The 17,878-nt window shown below is 35.4% G+C and overlaps 2 protein-coding genes across 2 annotated transcripts; both read right to left on the bottom strand.

Annotated features, from left to right (window-relative positions):
* Nucleotides 1-5,573: 5,573 nt before the first annotated feature.
* LOC115709108 (uncharacterized) lies at nucleotides 5,574-10,548 on the bottom strand. Its single transcript, XM_030637141.2, has 10 exons — nucleotides 10,089-10,548; nucleotides 9,917-9,967; nucleotides 9,117-9,195; nucleotides 8,372-8,555; nucleotides 7,914-7,966; nucleotides 7,629-7,716; nucleotides 6,791-7,431; nucleotides 6,201-6,428; nucleotides 6,060-6,116; nucleotides 5,574-5,968 (listed from the first exon to the last, which is right to left on the bottom strand). The coding sequence occupies exons 3-10, from the start codon at nucleotides 9,168-9,170 to the stop codon at nucleotides 5,855-5,857; spliced, it is 1,419 nt and encodes a 472-aa protein (XP_030493001.1). The 5' UTR covers nucleotides 9,171-9,195; nucleotides 9,917-9,967; nucleotides 10,089-10,548; the 3' UTR covers nucleotides 5,574-5,854.
* A 3,753-nt stretch (nucleotides 10,549-14,301) lies between these two features.
* Nucleotides 14,302-15,057, bottom strand: LOC133035975 (uncharacterized). The gene is made up of 2 exons (XM_061112434.1): nucleotides 14,578-15,057; nucleotides 14,302-14,490 (listed from the first exon to the last, which is right to left on the bottom strand). The coding sequence occupies exons 1-2, from the start codon at nucleotides 15,055-15,057 to the stop codon at nucleotides 14,302-14,304; spliced, it is 669 nt and encodes a 222-aa protein (XP_060968417.1).
* Between the last annotated feature and the right edge of the window lie 2,821 nt (nucleotides 15,058-17,878).

Genomic DNA, 17,878 nt, shown 5'->3' with positions numbered 1-17,878 from the left:
TGAGAAAAAGGGTGGCAGTCCTTATCCTTCGTCTCTCATCGAAGGCTTTCAACATGTGTTATGTAGCTGTGATTTGGTTGATATGGAGCTCCATGGACATCCCTACACCTGGGAACGTGGTAAAGGAACTGATTTTTGGGTGGAAATTCGACTCGACAAAGCACTTGTTTCTCATCTTTGGCTTGATAAATTTCTGACTGCAACACTCACTAATGGAGATGTTTCTTCATCTGAGCACACGCCAATCTTTCTCGAGCCAGCTCCTACAATTTTAGTTGGTTCTGCACATCACTTCCCGTTTGAGAATGCTTGGACAAGGGAACCTCTTTGTGCTCAAATCATTCAATCTTGTTGGGAATTGAATTCTCATTTGTCTCTTCAAGAGAAAATTCAAATCTGCAGCAAACAACTTGGTGATTGGGGGAGGGGTTTAACTACCAACTTTAAAAAACGGATTCGACAGAGTAAAGCTAGACTTTCTTCTCTTAAAGGTAAATCTGATCCTTTTTCTGTTAGTAGTTTCGGTCATGAGCAGAATAATTATTTTGAAATCTTAGCCCAACAAGAGTTATATTGGAAGCAAAGGTCAAAGCAATTTTGGCTACATAGTGGGGATAAAAATTCAAAGTTTTTTCATGCTATGGCCAGTGCCCGAAAATGTAGTAACAATATCCAATTTCTTCAAAATGCTGCTGGCATTTGGACATCCTGGAATGGTGGCCTTGAAGAGGTAATTGTTGATTATTTTAACAATATTTATGCGGCTGGGATGTTGTTTGGGATTAGGTTGTGAATGGCATTAATCGTTCTATTACTACTACTCATAATGCTGAACTTTTGAAGTCGATTACTAGTGATGAGGTCCGGTCAGCCCTCTTTCAAATGCACCCGGACAAGGCTCCAGGGCCAGACGCAATGGGACCTGGCTTCTTTCAGAAACATTAGCATATAATAGGCTCGAATATTGTTACTACTGCTTGCGATTTCTTTGACTCAGGCATCTTTCCTTGCAACTTAAATGACACAAACCTGATGCTTATTCCTAAAAAGAAGTCTCCTACCACAATGAGTGATCTTCGTCCTATTGCTTTGTGTAATGTTTCTTACAAGGTGATTGCGAAAGTTCTTGCTAATCGAATGAAGCTTCTTATTGATCAAATTATCTCACCCACTCAAAGTGCTTTCATTCCTGGGCATCTTATTTCAGAAAAATATTATGATTGCTTTTGAAGTGATGCATTACCTGAAAAGGAAAGTTCATGGCAAGAAAGGCTATATGGCTCTCAAGCTTGATATGAGTAAAGCCTATTATCGAGTCGAATGGGGATATTTAAAGGCAGTTATGTTACAAATGGTCTTTGATCAAAGGTGGGTCAACTTGATTATGCCTTGTGTTTCTAGTGTGCGCTACTCTATCTTTCATAATGGCCATGTCATGGGGCCAATTACACCAACCCGCGGTATTCGACAGGGTGACCCGCTCTCCACCTACTTGTTCATTATTTTTGGTGAAGGATTCTCTGCTCTTATTTCTCAGTTTGAAAGGGAACGATTACTCCAAGGCTACCGTGTAGCTCAAGGCGCTCCCGTGGTCTCTCATATGTTGTTTGTTGATGATAGCTATGTGTTTTGCCAAGCTAATAACGGTTCTGCTGGTAGTGTCATGTCCCTTCTTAGACGGTTCGAAAATGCCTCCGGACAACAAATTAATCTTGCCAAATCGTTAGTCTTTTTCAGCCCAAATGTTAATGTTCATCTCCGCCACAACATTTGCGCTATTCTACATATGCCTGAAGCCTCTGAAAATAGTTTTTACTTGGGACTTCCCAATATTATTGGAAGGAATAAAAATGCTATTCTAGGCTTTCTCAAAAATAAAGTCTTGAATAGAATTAATAGCTAGACTGGCAAACTGCTATCTAGTGCAGGAAAGGAAATCCTTTTGAAGACTGTTGCCCAATCTCTTCCCACTTATGCTATGAGCATTTTTCTCATACCTCTTGGCACTTGTCACAAGATTGAAAAATTGATGGCTCGTTTTTGGTGGAAAACTACGAATAGCAAAGGCAATGAAATTATTTGGATGAATTGGGACCGACTTTCTCGTCCAAAAGATGAAGGCGGCTTAGGCTTTCGTCTTCTCCATGACTTTAATCTGGCTATGCTTGCTAAGCAAGGGTGGAGGTTTCTATGCCATCCTGATTCTCTAGTTTCTAGAATTTATAAAGCGCAATATTTTCCCCACGAAGACTTTCTCTCAGTTGATTTGGGTCGTAATCCCAGCTTTGTATGGCGAAGCATATGGAGTGCTAAAGATCTGGTTCGTCATGGTGCTAAGAGAACTATTGGTACTGGGTCTTCAACTAATATTCTGCATCATCCTTGGCTCCCAGATCCTAATAATCCCTTCATAACTTCTTCCCATGTGGACCTTGTTGGCCATAATATTAGTTCACTTCTCTCGGTTGATGATCGAAGCTGGGACATAGAGCTGGTTCAGGATATGTTCAACGATAGGGATGCTAATCTGATCTTAAGTATCCCCTTAAGCTTTTTTGCTTCTTCTGATTTCTGGACCTGGTCCAATGAAAGCTCTGGCCAATTCTCTGTCAAAAGCGCATACCGTATTCTTCAAGAATCCAAAGACCCAAGAATCAACAGTAACAACTCTGGCTTCTGGCAAAAACTACGGCAGTTGAAGATTCCACCAAAAGTTAGAAATTTTCTCTGGCGCGCTACTTCTGGGACTCTTCCGACATGTGTCAATCTCAAAACGAAACATGTTGATATCCCCTCACTTTGCCCCATCTGTCATGCTACACCTGAAACAATCTCTCATATCCTCCTTTCTTGCAATTTTGCCCTCACTTGTTGGAATCACATGGGTCTATTAGCTGGGGTCTCTCTTGATCTCTCATTTGCTAGTTGGTTGGAAAGTCTTTTTAACTGTCTTGATGATGACCGGGTTTGTTCCCTCTCTATGGTATGTTGGTCCTTATGGAAAGCAAGAAATTTAATTGTTTGGAAAGATAAGGTGCTTACTATTGCAAATGTTGTAACATCAGCTCGCATAGCTCTTGATCACTGGCGGAAAGCTCAAGATAACACTTCTTTGTCTTACATTTACTCTTGTAATTGTGATGATGGAGCTGAGCTTTGGACTAAACCGGATATAAATACAATCAAGATCAACGTTGATGCTGCAATTTTTGCTAGTGATAACCAATATGGCTATGGAATGGTTGCAAGAAACGACTCAGGATCTCTCATTGATGCTAAAGCTCATTGTCTTAGCGGTGCCTTCGCCCCTGAGGTTGTGGAGGTTATGGGTATCAAAGAAGCACTAAGCTGGATCAAACGTCAAGGATGGCAAAATGTTGAGCTGGAGTCAGACAGCTTAGTCTCCATCCAAGCCATCCGCAGACACTCACCTCTCTTTTCTTTTTTATCTTTGGGAATTTGGTTCAAGATTGTATTTCACTTATGCTTTCTTTGCCTTTTGTTAAAATTCATTTTGTTAAACGATTAGCAAACCGCCTAGCACATGTTGTTGCTAGGATGTCACGGTCCGGTCGTCGTATGTCTGTGTCTAATGCTCTTGTTGCTATGCTAGAGATTTTGTACTCAGAAAGTTAATTTAATGAAGTTGATATTTCATAAAAAAAAAAAAAAAAAAAAAAAAAAAAAAAAAAAACCAATCACATTTATATGTGTATACATAAAATTATATAATAACTATACGAGTAGGATATGAATGAATCAAATAATATGTAACAATAGTAACATATTAATTTAAAAATAATTATAATAGTGCGGTGTAGTTTGAATTATTTTTTTCGAATTCAAATTCGCACACTGCACCAAACTGTATTGTTTTGAAAAAATACCAACCGCACAACAAATAATTTTAAACTATAATTTTTTATGTTGTGTGGTGCGTTATTGGTGGCTAATTTTATGGACACCCATAAATTACACTATTCTATACAACTTTGTTAAGAGTTATTGTATTTGACATTAATTACCTTTTGCATTAGTTGTCTTAATTTTGCTTAAAATTTTTAATTTATTTAATAATTAATATTTTAGCTTTGATTTAGGAATAATTATGATAACTCTTTTATTTGGGTAATTTATAAGATTGTGTAAAAACTAGGTATCAAATTTCACTCACCCAATATTTCTAGAACTAATTTTTTTATGGAGTTTTTTTTTTTATTTTTACACTTCAAAATAGTTTTTTTTTTACATTTTTTTGTATTTTTATGAAATTCCACAAAGAAACCCTTATAGCAACTAACGGAGCCACCTAAACCGCAACTAAAATCCGTATAGCAACTCACATAGAAATTACCGGAGCAACCCAAACCGTAAATTTCAAAAAAATAAAATAAAAAATAGTATATGAAGTAATTCCTCTTTTTTTATTGGGTATATATAAATAGTGTTTTATAATTGTTAACTAACATTTTTGACAACTAATAAATAAATAATATTAGAGAAGTTAAAAGGGAGTTTTATTTTTAAAGAAGTTAAAGATTAAGAGCTTGTTTGGCCGTGTTTTCAGTTTTTAATTTTTAGAATTGTGTTTTCAAAAATGAGAATAGAAAATAGTTTTTTTTCATTATAAAAATTTAATGGTGTTTGGCATAAATTTTTTAAAACTATTTTTTAGATTTATCTTACTAAAAAAATTAATATTTTAACACCATACCATGACATAAATCTATCCATGTCCGGGTTCGGATTTAGTTTTGGGTCTAAGATCCAAGTATGTGAGCAAAAATATAAAATATAATATAGACAAAAAAAAAATATATTTTTGAAAATTGAAAACAACATATTGATATTATCTGTTTTTACTTTTTCAAAACTCAATTTTTAAAAAAACTGTTTTTAAACAATTTTGTCAAATGACTATTAGTTTTTAAAAATTATTTTCAGTTTTAAAAAACAGAAAATAGTTTTTGATGTTAAGAAGCCAAACAACTTTTAAATTTTTTTATAGAAATTGGGGGTGTTTTAATCTACGAGTTACTATATTAAAATTGTTCAAGCTTACAATAATAGAAGTTCTAGAATTTCAAATATGTTTTTGTTTTAAGAACTAAAAATTGGATCCCCTAGAATGAGATTATAAAATCAAATATACAAAAAATCTACAACACATTCAAAATGATTATTTTGGTACACATCCTATATGTTTCAACTTTCAATTTACAATCCCAATAAAAAAATTTAATATTTTATAACATGTTGATTAATTCACATAATAAATAATTATTTTAATTTTATTTTCGACCCCATAAAATTTATAAAATTTTGAAAATTTAATTTACCAATAGCATTTACCTATAGTCATTTTGAAAGAAAAAAAAAATAAGAAGGCTCCGAGGAAAGAATAACCATGGGTTCCGAGATCTGAAAAAGGATATATTACCTTTAAAGGGTGGTGAGTTGACCTTACGCAATGTAACCTTTTTTTGTTTAAAAGTCACATATTTATTCACCTTAAGGCATAAACTGCAGGTATACACATGCAATCGTTAGAGAAAATTCATCAAGAACAAAGATAAGGATAAGCAAGGGCTGCTGCTATAACAAATGACTTAATACTATTTTTGCTTAAAACTCAGTTAACCATCCCCATCCCTATTACAATTTGAATTTTAGAACTCATTCTGTAACATTTGATTTGGAATTATCCAAGAACTTTGATGTTAATAAGATACTCAATTAAGAACACTGATTTTTTTTTTTTTACAACTAAATTTAAATACATCCCACTAACTGCCTAGTCCGCCCTGCCAGTATGCAAATCTGCTTGCTTCAAGTAAAGGTGTTCTAATTTTGTTTAGGATTTCTGACCACGTTCCCTTGGATAAGGATGAATTTTCGCCAGTTCACGAACTCTGCGTATCAGAGACTTCGGCAATGGACGCAAAGCATGCAACTGCTTTTCTTCAGCCTGTATCAACCATATTATAAGAACAATTTTCCTAAATCTTCCAAATGATGCCTAACCAGAGAACTGAAAATGTATATAAATAAAATGATACCTCTTTCTTCTTCAGTTTCTGCACAGAGCTGGCTCTCAGAAGATTTCGCCATTTGTCCTGCAGAGAAAAACAAGTATCAACAACTTTAGACTATGTTAGGAAAGAAGCACCGTATTTAAAATGTGGGAACTGGAGTCATACCCTGAGATCTATGGGTGTGCGATACACAGAAGTTGTAAAAAGAAATCTTTTGATGTCGGTCCATCGTCCAACTCCATATTCAGCAATACCATCTACCAACTTGGTTACCTCTGTAATAGTCCACATCCTTTGATGCTTCCTACGATCATGCTTTTCAGATCTTTTCTTTTTCTTCACCCGATCATCATCAGAGTCGGATGTAAAGACTTCTTCCTTTGGTTTGGTTACCTACATGGGAAGTAATGATTAATTGGACATGTTGAACACAATTATGGAAATTATAATGTTAAACAAGCTCAAGCTCGCTCAATACAGGAGAACATGTAATTAAGTCACCCTCAGGAAGAAATAAATAGATATTCCCAATGATTTCAAGGAATCAAAAAAGACAAAAGGAGCATCTGCAATTCTACTTTTTTTTTTTATCACTACACAAATTAACCAATCTGATGAACAAGCAAATCATTTAAATCAAGTTCGATTATGCATAAAGAAAGAGACTATTTTTTTTTTGGGATTAAAGGTGGTATAAAGCTGATGAATAAAATTAACAGTGGATGAACAAACACAAAAGAGTCGTAATTTCCTACCAAAACTGAAACCTGTTTCTTTGGACGTCCTCTGCGAGCCCGAACCTCAGGGACCACCTGAATTGTAGTTTCACTAGGCAATTCCTCCTCAGGAACTGATGACAATGTTCCAGTCACCAGATGAAGTTCATCAGGAGATCTAATCTTCAATTGTCTGTTCTTTGTAACAGCAGAAAATTTTCCTTGTCCCTTGAGATGTTTAGACTTCTTATCTGAAAATTCTTCAATGTACCTCTGAGTAGGCTTACGCAATCTTTTCTCTCTACGAGGAGCACCACTTTTACTTGTGTCACCTAACTTCCTCCCATTTTTATTTAATAACATGGAACTTAATAAAGGATCTTCATCGTCGTCCTCATCTGACAGATTAGGATTCCGAAACTCAAGTGAAACAGGCTTTTCACACCTTCTCCTGTACTTGAGAGCTGGTAACTCGTGATTTTCTGACTTGAGAAGAGAGTAGTCATTCTTAAAGTCCGATTCTTGAATCGTTACAGATGATGATTCAGACATCCCAACAGCACTATTACTACTTCCGCTTAATCCTGGAGACTGACTCGCAGGACTTACATTTCTTGTTAGTGATCCCCAGCAGGGAGGACCATAATCCATTCCAGAAGGTTTTCCAGTGAAACCAATCTCTGTCAATAACAAATAAGCGTAAGTAACAGGGAGAAGGAGAAACGGATGCAGCTGTTATAGAATTCAAGTTTTAGAAGTGATAACACGGAATACAAAGGAATCCTCCAGTACAAGAAGGAAGTGCATTGTTACAATTAAAACAAAATGGTCGCTGAAATCTGAAAAACAAAAAAAAAAAACCAGTTTAAAAAGGTACCCAGAAGAAAATCTTCACTTGGACTGGCAAGACCATCTGCTGCATGAAGATCCTCAATTTCTTCAACTTCATCCAGCAACCCCTCAAGCTACTAAATCAAAATCTCATCAAAAAATAAATAGAAATATCACAATATCACATGCAGAACCACAAACCCTCAAAAAGGGCCACAGATCAACATGCTGTAACATATTCAAAGAAAGAAAAGTAGGTTTCACAGAGAAAATATTCCTGAAAAATAAATAACTTGGGCAAGATAATACAATGTTTGAAAAAGATACATACTCCAAATTCTAACTCATCTTCTCCTTGCTGAGCAGCATTAGAATGCAACCCACCTTATTAGACAATAAGAAGAAAACAACCAAGTAGAACAGCATTAGAGTGACTGTACATAGATGTTTAGTGACCTGTAATAGGAAGGAAAAGAGAGAAACAGCAGCAGCTAAACACAAAGGCATCAAATAGTAAATGACCCTTCAACTACACATCTCACAAGAATGCCGTGCAATGTAATCTCACAACCTCAGGCACAAGTACTCTACACGAGCATATCCAGGAATTAATAATGAACAAATGCAATATGTTCTCACTTCTATTTGTAAATTCTACTTCCAATAAAAATGCAAATAGGAAGAAAAAAATTGTGTGGCCTATGAAGTACATATATATATGCATGCATTCATTCATAATATGCTTGCAAGTCCCACAAGAGAAACAGTAGTGTTTGTTTGAAAGGATACCTCTATATGTATCAGAAAAATATTCGTATCGTGAAAATTCTTCAAATCCGAAGCATTTTCCCCCATTTTCCTCACCAAAATGTAAAACACCATCTACAGAAACATTCTCAATTTTAGGTTCTGCAAGCAAATGATCCACTGTTTCATCTTCTAATGCAGGAGCAAAAGATTCTTCAGCCTTGACCTATCATAACAGAAGAACAATGGATGAGATAACGATCAGAATATTCAACGAACACTTCCTACACTAGCAATAACCAACTACAGATACAATCAGAACATTGAAAACTGTAAGGACCATATTTAGGGTATAACAAGTTAAGACCCACAAGATTCTACCTCAACCAATTCCAATTAGCTAAAGAGTAACTCATGGTAGTGTTCTCACTTCTATTCAATGTGGAATTCTTAACAGCACTGGCAGGACCCTTAAATCTAATAACTGAAACTAAAAGAACATAGATTCTATTTTGCATTAACTAGACAACTTTGAAAACTTTGTTATTTGGTAACTCTCGCCCTTACTTTATCCATAACCCTACCCTCTCAACCCTGACACTAGATGTCATCCCAAGTCTTTGGATTCAACACCAAATAACCATACCACAGACAAAAATATGATCATGAACCTAAACCTCTCATTCAAACATCTAGTAACCAAACGATTTTCGCATGTAAAAATGAAAAAGGTGAAAATTAAAGCCGAATGTACAACATACAAAAATTTGAGAGAATAAAATCTCACCCGTTGGGATTTCATGTTAGGAAACTTCTTGCGATAATGTCCTTCATTATCCATCTCATGAACACACTTAAGATTAATCCTACATATCCAAAACATGTAGCAGTTATATATAAATGGAAAACAAAAAATAAAAAGATTTTCCAAACACCATAGACGAATGAAGTCCAACAAGCAAAACAAGACCTAAAGAATCACCTACAAGTATATTAACGGAACATAATCAAAGAGCCAAATGCAATAAAAATTGTAAATCGTGTTTAAAAAAAACCTAAACCAGAATAAAAATTGCATAACATACACATGCAAAATTGCAAATCATTCGAATTAAAAAAACAAACAAACAAAAACACAAAAACTTGATTAAAAAATAAATAAACGATCAAGCACGAATAAACAATTTGACCAACGACTAAAAGAAGATAAAAAAAAATGAGAATTAAAATTCAGATGACACTGATTAGTTGCTAAGAAAATGGTAAATTCAGCAAAAAAAAAAAGAAAATAGATGTCGGACCAGTTGCATCTAGGCCCGATGTATAAGCGATAAAATTTAGATAAAAAGAGAAAATATTTAAAAAAAAAAAAATGTTATGCCAGCTGTAATGAGCTAATAAGCTCAGATTTTTTATAATAATAAAAAAAAATATATGAGGATTCTCAGGTAATACATTGAAATTGATTGAATAAACGGATTTTCTATTACATGTAAAAAAAAATACAGTAAAACACCAAGATTTCCGGTTTTTTCCTTCATTTTCTCGGAAGAGAATCAGACACTAAAACCACCAAAAGTAAAATACCTCAGTCAAATCAGTAAGCAAATCCTTCCAACGAGCTCTAATCTCTCCGATCTGCAACTCAATTAAAATTCTCAAAATAAAAATACAAAAACAAAAGCAAAAGCGAAATCAAATCAAGATCAAGATCAAGATCCAAAAAGCTAAAACGAGAACGCAGAGATGAAGATCTGACCTCTCCAAGAGAGAAAAAGAGAGAGGAAAGAGACGTCAGAGAAATTCGAGCGAATGTTCGAAACCGAAAAGCCTCAAAACCGCCAAAAAGCGACACGAATTGGAGAAGTAAGAGAGAGAGAAATGCATGAACGAGGCTTGGCGCAGTTTTATTCCTTCTGCGGAATCCAAATAAGTTATTATTTTTAATTTTAATTTCTTACCCGTTTTAATTTTTTTCTTCGTTTTCGTTCCGAGCTGTGTAGCATAATGTACGTTTCAAATCCGGTACTACCAGTGACACGTGGAAGACATTAAATAAGAGGCAACTCAACACATCAAATATCGATTTCACATAGCTATAAATAAGTAACTTCCGTTTGAGTGATTTGACGGCGTTAAGTAGTCGCCGTTAAAGTTTAATCCCGATAAGGTCGTGTGGCATATGGTTTTTCGCATGGACAACGTGTCTATAATAATCATCTCCCTTTTCTAAGTCACTCCGTAGACGTTATTAGTAGTAGTGACTACTACTATTTTAATGAACTTCCCCCAACTGTCGTATTTATTAAATTATTATTATGCCTAATTAATCATTTATTATTATTAAGCAACACTGCTTTTTATATGTCCGTTAATTGAAAATGCTACTAAATATTTCCATTTATGTTTTCTCTAATACTACTTTCACTACTCCCTTGCCAACCAATGAAAACCTTTTTTTTTAATTTTTTTCTTTGATGGGACTACAGTTCAGCAGTATCAAAATTGAGACCTTAGTTTTAGGGAAATTTCAGGGGCAGATATATAATTACAGGGACCTTGGAATATTTTTTATTTTTATTTTTTTTTTTGAATAAAAACGTACTATTGATAAAAAAAATAATTAAATCTTGCGGTCATTAAAATATTTTTTTTTTTTGAAAAGCGGTCATTAAAATATTAATAGGAATGGTAAATATCGAAATAACACCAAATTTCTGGTGAGAACACGTCCACTTAGCCACGTTATGGGCAACAAAATTATAAGTTCTACTAATATTAGAAAAAATACAACTTGTAAATAAAGGATAATAACAAAAAGAGACGTAGTTATCAATTGCACAGTGGGACTCCTTCCCATTAAGAGCGTTGATAACCACCCTCGAGTCACTCTCCACAATGACAAAATCGAATCCAATGTCCCTAGCAATAGATAAAGCTAGACAGCAAGTCGCCGCTTCTCCGCATAACGCGTTAGAAAACTCCAGCCGAGATGTTTGAACCCAAATCACCTTACCTAGATGGTTCCTGGCCACAACTACAGTACACATACTCTCTAACCCTACTTTAACATCACAATTTAGCTTAATCCAATCCTGAGGGGGGGGGGGGGGGGGGATGCCACTCCTCCTTCAGGCTCGAAGTAGGGGAAGGAAAAATGGAAGCATGTAAATCTGCAAATGATGTACGAATAGAGTCAATACACTTCTTCACATCAACAGAAGATTGATTATGTACCTTGTCGTTTCGTATTCGCCAAATGGTGTCAACAACAACTGAAGCGTAAAGGAAAACCTCATCAGTAGGAATTCCTCTCTATTTAAGATCCCAGATAAAATTCATCCAGTCCCACATGCGAATACCAGAGTCACACACAGGATAAATACTCCAAGGAGAAGACCGCCAAAGATGGAAAGCCACTTCACAGGACAAGAAAAGATGTTCCATAAACTCCTCCACCAAACCATATAAAGGGCATTTGACATCCTCAATATGAAACCTTTTCCTGATCACCCCCAAGATATTAGTATTCGTACCATCAGCCACCAATTTACAGGAACCCTTCCTTAAAATTGACTTGGCTTTAACAACATTTTTCCAAAACCAAGAATCTTAATTTTTATAGCTACAGTTAATGAATTCCTTCCCTCTAAGGTATTTAGCTGCCAAAATCCGGCAACATAGAGACTGAGAACCATTAAGATTGTTCCACTCCCACTTCGCAAGAAAAGCCTAGTTCATCTCCCTAGTTTTCCAGAAACTAAGGCCCCCAAGAGACTTAGGGAGGCAAAGCTTATCCCATGCTTTTAGGTGAAGACCATGGTTGCCTTTTTCGAAACTCCGCCAGAAATCACACACCAAAGCGTCAATTCTTGTGACGATTTGATTAGAGAATTTAGTAGTTTGCATAGCATACAAAGGCAAGGACAGGCCCACAGACTTGATAAGGGTATCTCGCCCCGCCTTAGATAAGGTCTTCGCTTTCCAACCTTGCAACTTAGAAGTGAGATTATCCAGTATGAAGTTGAAGTCCGCATAAAGTGGAAAAGGGGAAGACCCAAGTACTTAATGTTACCCCTAGAGAGCCAATCCCCAAAGCTTCCTTGATCCCTCATACAATCTATTGGAAGTATTTTTACTGAAGAAAATTGAGGTTTTTAATTTGTTAACTCGTTGATCCGACCAAGAGCAGTTACTCTTAAGACAATGTCAGTAGCTTCTAGCTTCCATTAAGTTAGCTTTGCCAACAAGAATTAAGTCATCCACAAAAAAGATATGGGAGATAATTGGACCTCCCATACTCAACCTAATACCATTAATATCGCCTTTTCTCAAAGCATCCTCTAACAGTCTAGATAAAACTTTAACAGTCCAAATAAATAGGTAAGGAGACAAAGGATCACCCTGCCAAAGACCGCAAGAGTAGGGCTGCACATTTAGACCCGCAAACCCGAGAAATCCAACCACCCGCCTCGACCCGCTGCCAAAAAAACTGATCTTCTAAAAACCCGTATAGTCGGGTCGGGTTCAACCCGAAAAAGACTATAAACGGGTTTCGGGTTCGGATCAGCTTTATTGATATTTTTCTGGTCGGGTTATAACCCGTGACCCGAAATATTAAAATATTTTTTTTATTAATAAATCAATACTTTAAATAATTAATTACTAATTTAATACGATAAAACTTTTAGTAAATACCTATTCGTATTCTTCTTCTGTAATAAATACTATTCGTATTAATTATGATAAAAGTCCTATAATGCCTATTCATATTCTTTTTTTGTAGTAAATATTATTTTAATCATTTTCAATTTCAAACAAAATCTCTCAGCTTGCTGCCTATTCGTATTCACTATTCACTTCAGTGACAGACTCAACCACTAGACCGTCTCACCCACACCAGTTGACTGACTTGACTCGTCCAACTCACCCACACCAAAAAATATTAATTATAAAAAAAAAGGTCAAAACAATGTTAAAAATAAAAAAAAAATGGTATTTTTAAAAATTAAATTTCCTTTCAACCCAGAAATTAAACATTCGGGCTCAGCCCAATAGGACCCCAACCCCACAATGCCAAACTCGAAGAGCCCGATCTGATACCTGACACATCCAAACACCTGAAAACTGGGTTCGGTTGTGCATTTCCAAGACCCGAACCCCGAAAACCCGACCCGTGTGCAGCCCTACGCAAGAGGGTTTAATCGACCCAACCTGCCCCCCGTTAAGACAGATATTGAGGGATGAGGTAGAGATACATTGGAAGACCCAATTGCAAAACTTTTGAGGACTACCATAACAAGAAAGCACATGGTCAAGGAATCTCCAACTCAGCATGTCATAAGCTTTCATGAGGTCTATTTTAATGGAAAAGTACCCTTCCTTGCCCTTCTTCCTGTTGAACGAATGGATAATTTCTTGCACTATAACATTATTGTCTTAGATATTCCTACCCGACACAAAAGCAGCTTAAGTAGGATAAATGAGAAATGGTAAAATAGGTTTTATTCTATTTGCAATGATCTTCGAGATGACCTTGTACATCACATTGCAAAGAGAGATGGGTCTAAAATGGTTTGTTCTTTTGGGATTTTGGATTTTGGGAATGAGGACAACGTTTGTAGCATTAACACCCTTGTGAATTTTTCCAAAATTGAAGAAGTCTGCAATAAATTGCAGAAATCTTCACCCATAGACTCCCAATAGTGCTTAAAGAAAAGAAGTGTTATCCCATCAGGGCCAGGGGCTTTATGGCTACCCATAGCAAAGAGAGTTCTTCAGATTTCCTCATGAGTGGGGCTCAAGAGGAGCATCTCCTGGTCCATAGAAGAAATTTTCTCATGAAAGAATTGATTGCAGTTGAGATCCTGACCATCATCAGACCCCAAGAATATTCCTTGGAAAAACTCAATGAATTCCCGACCAATGAGATCTCGATTGGTGATCCAAATATTATCTTTGTTCAAGATACTTTAGATAGCATTTCTCCTTCCTCTAATAGCAGCCGAGAGGAAGAAGAATTTGATGCATTTATCCCCATCCTTAATCCAAGAAATCATGGCCCTTTGTTTCCAGTATAGAGCTTTTCTTTCAAAAGATTTATTCAAGGCTCTCCTGATGTCTCGTTCTGAATTCCAATCACGAGTCCCCTCAAGTAAGCTCTGCATAAAGTTAAGTTTTTCCTCAAATTCTTTTGTAACAGTGTTAAACCTGCCAAATTAGGTTCTATGCCATTGAAGGAGAGCAACCCGAGTGGCTTCAATCTTTTTGAAGACGCGGGCAGGGGGCCAAGGGTGGGCAACCGAATTCCAGGCATGAACAACCACCAGCTTACTTCTAGCATCTCTCGTCCAACCTTCCTCAAACTTAAAAGATCTTTTAAAATTGGCGTCCAACCCGCCAGTAAAAAGACACAAGGGTCTGTGATCAGAGTTGCTCGTCTGATACGAACAAATAATAGCTCTCAGGAATAAATTGATCCAAGCCCCATTAACTAAACCTTTATCAAGAACATACTTGACATGATTCGTACATAATCGATGGTTGTCCAAAGTCATCTTATCTCCATGAATAGGCATGTTAATAAGCCCCCGAGAATCCACCAGATTAGATATGACAGGGATAAACTGGTCTCTTCCAAAAGACCCCTCACGTTCTGAAGCACTGAGAACAAAATTAGTATCACCCAGAATCAACCAAGGCCCCCCAAACTTATCTCTAATCTTCATGAATTCAGTCCAAAAGTTTTTCTTGGCATGGAAATAGGGTGGGCCATACACACAAGAGAGAAGCCAGGGGTGGGAAGGAGGATCCGAATAGACAAGACCAGAGATATGATGTCGAGAGTAGGAGATACACTCAAAAATAAAGCCATTCTTCCAAGCCAAAATTATACCACCAGCAGCACCAACTCCCGAACATAAATAGTAAAATAAAAGTGGAAGGATTTAAGGGTACGTACCAGAGAAGTTGCATCCACTTTGAGCTCAGACAGAAAAATAAAATCTGGGGACCTTGGAACATGAGTTTCCCTATTATATTCTAATTTTTTTATATGACACTATAAATCATAACTGTAATAAGTAATTTGTACATCTTTTTTAAAAAAATAAATAATATACGATATTAAAAATAAATTTCAAAATATTTTCTTATGTTAAACAATTAAAAAAATTATTCTCTATCTCGCTTCCTAACCTAGCGCTGACCGGAGAGTTTGATCGTTACATTTCTTCCTACTGGTCAGGACTTCACCGACCTCTATTTGGGTTTGGTCAGTGTCTTTATGGGAAGGGCTTGCTGTTATTCTGTGTCCAAGATTGAATTCTTGAAGTCTTTCTTGTTGCATGTCGTCGTTCCACCCATCCAGGGATATGCATGATCTCATCTTCCTTTCAGTGATTAACCATGGAGGTCCTCGGGATTTTCTTTCTATATGCATCTATCCAAGGGTGCGGGACTAGGGTTCTCATCGACAGGGTTACCCTTTGGATTTAGAGGGGGTGAACGGTTCAAGTTCACCATTGAAGTTTTGGGGTTTTTGAGTTCTCAATAAGGTTGTGGCTCTAACATTTGGATCTTGGTTTATGTTCACGTTTAGTTTATTTTTCATATATTATTTTTGTCATTTTTAGTTTTAATAATGGTGTTGCAACAATTCTCTATTATTGTTATTGTAGTAGGATTAGTTTTGTTTACAGTGAGAAATTTTACTTATGTTTCATGTTGGGTCACTGGTGTGATATCGATTGGCTTTTGGTGTCTTCGCATGGGTAGCATGATTATTTCTCTTTGTATTCAGAGCTAGAGGATTATTAGAGTTAGTCCGACATTGCTAATGTGTGGAAATAAATTGACATATATAAGATGAATGGGCTACTCTTCTCTTTTGCAATTGGTTTTGAGATGGAACCTCATTCATCTTATCCCAAATTCTAACATGGTATCAAAGCCACTTGTGATTCGTTGTGAGCCCAAAGTGCCACCGGTCCAAAAAGTCATTTGCGATCCGTTGTGAGCCAAAGTGCTACTGGTCCAAAAAGATACTTCTGCTGTCTCTCCTTTAACCTCCATTTGGGACCTTTCGACCAATGTGTGCTAATTTCCAGTGTTGGGGTCTTTGACCTGTTTCAAAATCCACAAATTTCCCAACGTGTACACCCACAAATTTCCCGAGTGGGATTTTTTTAAATGTCATGTTCAGTCCTACGGTCTCTTAAAGGTCGTTCATTATACATACACTTTCCAGGCCCAAACGTGAGGAGGGTGTATTAGAGTTAGTCCCGCATTGTTAATGTGTGGAAATAAATTGACATATATAAGATGAGTGGGCTACTCCTCTCATTGCTAATTAGTTTTGAGATGGAACCTTATTCATCTTTTCCTAAATTCTAACAAGAATTCCTAAATTGTTATGGACCCCATATTTTTTGGATCGATATTTCTTTAGGGTCATCTTGTTCATGGTCAGTCGTGCTATTTACCTTTTATTCTAGTTTGAATAACATGGTTGTTATTACTCAATTTATTTTGAGAGATTTTTGGCTAATAGTTAGTGATATGTTTAATTTGTCACTTGTTCATTTAGGTTGGAAATCTGGTATTCTTCATACTCTTTTGATGATTCACAACTAGTGGCTTATTAGTCTTTTTGTTGAAGATGTTATTAGGATTTTTTTTCTCTTATGGTGAATAGGTTGGTTAGCCATTTTTTCAAAAGAGAAAAGGCTTAGTTAGCTTATTTTTGTTGAGTATGTTGTATGAGCGACATCATCATGTAATGAATTTTGTCTGATTTACCTATAAATGAATATCTTTATTTTTCTTTCAAAAATAAATAAATAAACAAATAAAGTTCAAAATAGTATGTTGAACACGTGTAAGTGGTTATTAGAATTCTATTTTTAACACTTTAAATTATTTAGAATTTCTAGATTGCTTAGTATAATTATAATATACATTATTATGTAAAAAAAAAAATTATATGATAATTTCTCTATATACCGATAATATTTTAACAATAGGAGCAAAAATAACTCCTACCTAAAACTTTTCCCGTAATTATATAGCTATAATTTTAAGTAATTATAAAATATTTTTAGCAAATTTATCTATAATAATATTAATGTCACGTCAACATTAAGTACTAGATTTCAAAATAGTTAATTATTATTTGAATTTAAAAAAAAATGAAGAAAGAATTCTTGGTTCTTAATATCTTGAAAAAAATTGATAAGGAAAAAATTATTTTAGTTTCTTATGATTCTAATAAAATATAAATTCATATGCATTCTAATTAATTATTTTGATTAATTGCTTTGAAAACCATGAGTATATTTTTACATTATAATATTGTTTATAAAAAATTTTGAAAACTAAATATAATAAGATTAAGTTAAAGAAAAATGATTAAAAGAGAATAACACACGATTTTTACGTGGTTCAAGCATTAATGAGCCTTATAGTCGACGAGGGAATTTTATAAGCTTTTTGTAATGGAGTTCTTACAACTTAAACAAGCATCTCTTTTTTTTTTTGTTATGTATTTTC

This window comes from Cannabis sativa, chromosome 3 (genome assembly GCF_029168945.1).
Source record: "Cannabis sativa cultivar Pink pepper isolate KNU-18-1 chromosome 3, ASM2916894v1, whole genome shotgun sequence".
Taxonomy (NCBI): Eukaryota; Viridiplantae; Streptophyta; class Magnoliopsida; order Rosales; family Cannabaceae; genus Cannabis; species Cannabis sativa.
This window is presented reverse-complemented; position numbering and strand designations above follow the sequence as displayed.